This window comes from Gadus macrocephalus, chromosome 4 (genome assembly GCF_031168955.1).
Source record: "Gadus macrocephalus chromosome 4, ASM3116895v1".
In the NCBI taxonomy this organism is placed as follows: Eukaryota; Metazoa; Chordata; class Actinopteri; order Gadiformes; family Gadidae; genus Gadus; species Gadus macrocephalus.
Window position 1 is genome coordinate 5,353,712 of NC_082385.1, and position 5,000 is coordinate 5,358,711.

Genomic DNA, 5,000 nt, shown 5'->3' on the forward strand with positions numbered 1-5,000 from the left:
CACACGCATTTCCAGGTACACTCAAAAAAATAACTTGTTAAATTTACTTAAAAAAATCTTTGTAAGAAATTGCACTAAAAAAAACTAAGTAACTTCAATGCTTTAATAATCAAGTACAACTTAATTGCCGGCAACAAGTAAAATGTACTTGCTGCTAACCTTGACATTTGTGAAAATATTAAGTATATTTTACTTAATTATGTCAATACAGGAACATCATGGTCATCCAAATAGTGAGTAAATCTTACTAGTCTATAATATTTAGTGTTATGAACTGAATAAGTAGATTTTACTATACTTTTTCCGTTTCTATTACTCAGTTGTATTTAGTGGTTTTACACACTAAAATTACGTAAATGTTGCCTAGTTTCTTTTGATAAATATTACCAAATGGCAAATAGCTAAATGCTCAAAGCACTGATTGTATTGTATGAAATCAAATAACTTGAAGTGTTATTTATTTAAAGTAGCCCCACATACACAACTTCAAATAAATCAACAAAAAATAAGGCACTGAGATTATTAAACTTGAAAAGACAACAAGATATGGTACTGTAATGAAGCAATTTTATTGATAACAAGGACTGGATGAAGATGAATAGTCAAATCTTTTTTCCGATTGCAGTTTCTCAAAACAATGCGTCTCTACGGGAACAGTAAAGCATAGTGTTTTGTAAGATTGTACAAACATAATCAAATACAATGCATAGTAGACGAATGAACAAGAAAGAAATTAAAAAAAGGTTATGGGTATAAGGTTGAGGGCATAGATCAGTCCTATGGCGACACATTAGTGCCATAATTCACTAATGTGATAAAAGATGCATTCGGGCGTATTATATTATTCCACACGCGTAGATATTAACTGCGAGCGCGCAAATGATCTCTGCGAGTGCAAAACAACCTCTCACGCGCGCAAATTACCTCAGCGCGCGCAAAACCTCTCGCGAAAAAGGTTTTATGCTCTCGCTCGAATTAAATTTTGGCACTATGGGGGAGGGAACCAAGGCAGGGCGGGCTTTCCTATGATTGGCCGTTTCTGAAGCGCGATATTTGATTGACAGCCCTCTCATTAAATTCTGAATTGTACAGTAAATGGCTGAAACGATAGTTACTTATTGTAACTCTAGATTCTATGAGTATAGGCGCAGCCTTTTAAGGCTATCGCTATTGGGTTATCCCTAGGCGTGAGCCGTAGCACTGAAAGATTTGTAATCCCCGCCCACCAACAGTGTTGGCCTCAATTACGTCCGCGTGCGGCGTGCCTCAACGACGTCCGCATTTCGCAGATATAGTCCGGGCGCCGGCGGACGTTCTGCTCCCAATAAACAGCTTTTCTTCAGCTATTTAAAGGTGAGGCCGACACTTAAAAGGCTGCGCCTATACTCATAGAATCTGGAGTTACAATACGTAACTATCGTTTCAGCCATTTACTGTACAATTCAGAATTGAATGAGAGGAGGGCTGACAATCAAATATCGCGCTTCAGAAACGGCCAATCATAGGAAAGCCCGACCTGCCTTGGTTCCCTCCCCCATAGTGCCAAAATTAAATTCGAGCAAGAGCGTAAAAACATCTTTCGCAAGAGGTTTTGCGCGCGCTGAGGTAATTTGCTCGCGCGAGAAGCTGTTTTGCGCACGCTGAGGTAATTTGCGCGAGCAAGAGGCTGTTTTGCGCGCGCAGAGATCATTTGCACGCTCGCAGTTAATATCTACGCGTGTGGAATAACATAATACGCCCGAATGTATCTTTTATCACATTAGTGAATTATGGCACTAATGTGTCCCCATACAGTCCCATCAATAATGTACAAGCTTTAGCGGTGTTTCCACATCCATGCAACACCTCCCTGCCTTCAAGAATGATGGAGACATCGACTGGATCCTCTTCTGAAGCATCATGGACGACCATGATCTTGAGGACGTGTTCAGTAGCATCACTGCGGTTGTCCTCCTGCAAAGAATTTACAAGAAAAGAAGACAATGCTATTGAGGAACAAACCGAATTTCTTCAATCATTCATATCGACTTCATTGCCATAGGATAATTCCTATTTAGTTGACTGAGCTTTAAACAAAACATTTCTAAGCAGAAGGTTGGGATACCACAATATATTGGAATGATTTCATGCCTGGAGGGCAAAACTCACTCTGCTGGAGATACTGCTCATTGGTTGAAAACAACAAACAAGACGCACCTCCACACCAAAGGTTCGAAGACTAGATTCACCTGAGGGCTCCGTTGATTTTGAATTTTGACCATCAGGGGCACATTAAGGGCCCTATTTGAACGGTCTGATATAACTCAGAACTCACATGCAAGAGTGAAATAAATATCATGCCAAGATAATGTAACATTAAGAGCCACTGTTTAAGTCGACATTGAGGAGGTTAATGTGGGCCTCAGTGAAAATACAGGCTAGCGCTAACTTAACTAGTTCAAGTGAAAGTCATCGTCAAACATGGCGCCAAAAAGGTATTAGTTTCGACTTGAAGTCAACCATAAACACTTCCCTATAAAAACAACTCGTTTTCGTTTTGAGAGAAGACATTTTAAGTTAAACTTGTGCTTACTCTTCAGTAATGCAACTCACCTCTACAAACGTTAAGCTAGTCTCGCCTGGTAGACCAAAATGGCGATGGCGAAAAACGAATATTACAGGCACTACCAACATTACTAACGTATATTGCGTCAAGCAGACTATAATCAAACTATCAAAATGTACACAAACTCTTCTACGATTACAAATATAAAACAGAAAGGCAATTACTCACTCGTCTCGAGTCTCTCGACCCGATCCAGCAAAATTGCGATCCAGAGATCTTGCTTCAGAGCTTCAGAGCCTTCTTCCCGCTTCTTCTCTGGCGCTTCACTGGCTTTACGTTCATACGTTGTCAAATGGCGCATGCGCGAAATCCAATGCGCTGTTTCTTCAGAATAAAAGTTACTTAGAATGTTCAGGTGTTGGTGCAGTGACAATAAATAATTTAATAGTATGCGTAAATATCTAGTAAAAAATACTCTTCCTAGTCAAGAACATTCCTTACATGAATATTTTGTGTATAGTTTAATGTTTTTTTCTAGTTCCTATTGAAACTTGATATTACACTGTAAGAATTACTACTTTTGAATAAGTATACATTACAATGCCTAAAAGTCATTTTTTTGAGTGTACTCCTGCTGGACCCCAGATAAAAAGAAAAATAGCCTAGACGGCTTGTTATGATACCAAGTTATAAAACCTTGTTACAATACCAAATTATAAAACCTCGTTACGATACCTCGTTATAAATCCCCTTTAGGATACCTCGTTATAAAACTCGAGGTATCCTCCTGATGTCATCGTCTGGCGGCACTACTCTGTTACCGTGGCGACAGCAGCACCTCAGACCAGCCTCCCCCCACCGCCCGGGGATGAAGGGTCAAGTACACACACACCAGACAGGTTCAGGTCATATGTTCAGCATGCTGACACCACTAGAGACCAATCAGGAAGCAAGCGCTCCCTCTGGTGGCCGCAACATGAACTACGGTTTACAACGGTCGCATCGTTTAAACACCTTTTACACAACATACTGTAGATGCGTTGGTGGGGGGGGGGGGGAGGGGGGGAGTCTTCAGATGACCTGACCTAGTCACCTGACTAACCTGCCTTAGCCATTTTGTAGCAAACAACAAGTAGCAAATTAACAATTGTTAGGTTAACCCATTCCCCGTATACAACAAAAATAGCTGGAATAAAATGCTATACAACTTAAGTACTATTTTTAAGGGCAAAGACGTACAACATACAATAAGAAATTTTGAAAAATACGTGCCAATACACTCAGTACCCCAAAACACTCAGTACCCCAACACACTCAGTACCCCAACACACTCAGTACCCCAACACACTCAGTACCCCAACACACTCAGTACCCCAACACACTCAGTACCCCAACACACTCAGTACCCCAACACACTCAGTACCCCAACACACTCAGTACCCCAACACACTCAGTACGCCCAGATAATCAGCACCATAACGTCCAGATAGACCTTAAGTCAGATCCATTTCATTAAGGAGAAGCTAGGGGTCAGGGGTCATCTGGTTCTAGGAGCCCTACAGGTAGGCTGAGGATAGGCAGGGGGGGACTTGTCTCGTGTCTCCTGTTGATGAACACCAGGAGGGGGTTGAGGTCATCACCGCTTCATCCAACAGTACCCCCCCCCCCCCACCCCCCCACCCCCACCACCAAACACACGGGCGTGGTCCACTGGGACAGAGGAAAGGCTGGGTGGGGGTCCTACCGTGGGTGTAGCTGACCCCGGGGCTGAGGGAGGCGGGCGTGGTCAGGACCTCTCTGCTGGGGGTCTGATGCCCCGCCTCCTTTCCCTGGCGCTGGCTCATCCTGCCCGGGGTCAGAAGAACGCCCTCATCACCGCCGCCGGCTGCTGGGGGGGAGAGGAGGCGGAGTTAGAAAGAGGAGGCGGAGTTAGAGGGTCGAGGGCGGAGTTAGAGAGAGGAGGCCGGAGTTAGAGGTTGGGGCCGCCAAGCAGAGGGCCTGGGAACTACAACTACCAGCTACAAACTACTGGGAACTACAACTACCAGCTACAAACTACTGGGAACTACAACTACCAGCTACAAACTACTGGGAACTACAAATAGCAGGACTTTAGACTGGGAACTACAACTCCCAGCTGCTTTTGACTGGAAACTACAACTTCCAGCTACTTTAGACTGGGCAGTAATGCTACCAGCTACTTTAGACTGGGAACTACAACTACCAGCTACTTTAGACTGGGAACTACAACTACCAGCTACTTCATAGGACCTCTACTTTACAGTTTCAAAATAGACCCCCTAGTGACATCACCGTGTCATACATCTTGGCGTGTCCTCCAAGATGTATGATGGACAGACCAGTCTTCCCAATGGAGTTGAACCACTGGTAGGCTGGTTCTTCCCTCAGAAACTGGACAGAAACCTCCCACTGTTGATGTCACTACTGGGGGGTG

The 5,000-nt window shown here is 43.6% G+C and overlaps 1 protein-coding gene across 1 annotated transcript in view; it reads right to left on the reverse strand.

Annotated features, from left to right (window-relative positions):
- Window positions 1–3,221: 3,221 nt before the first annotated feature.
- osbpl8 (oxysterol binding protein-like 8) overlaps window positions 3,222–5,000 on the reverse strand; it is a 10,074-nt gene continuing 8,295 nt past the window's right edge. The window contains exon 4 of the mRNA XM_060049651.1: window positions 3,222–4,433. Coding sequence (XP_059905634.1) covers window positions 4,102–4,433 — 332 coding nt within the window. The 3' untranslated portion in view covers window positions 3,222–4,101. The remainder of the gene's footprint in view (window positions 4,434–5,000) is intronic.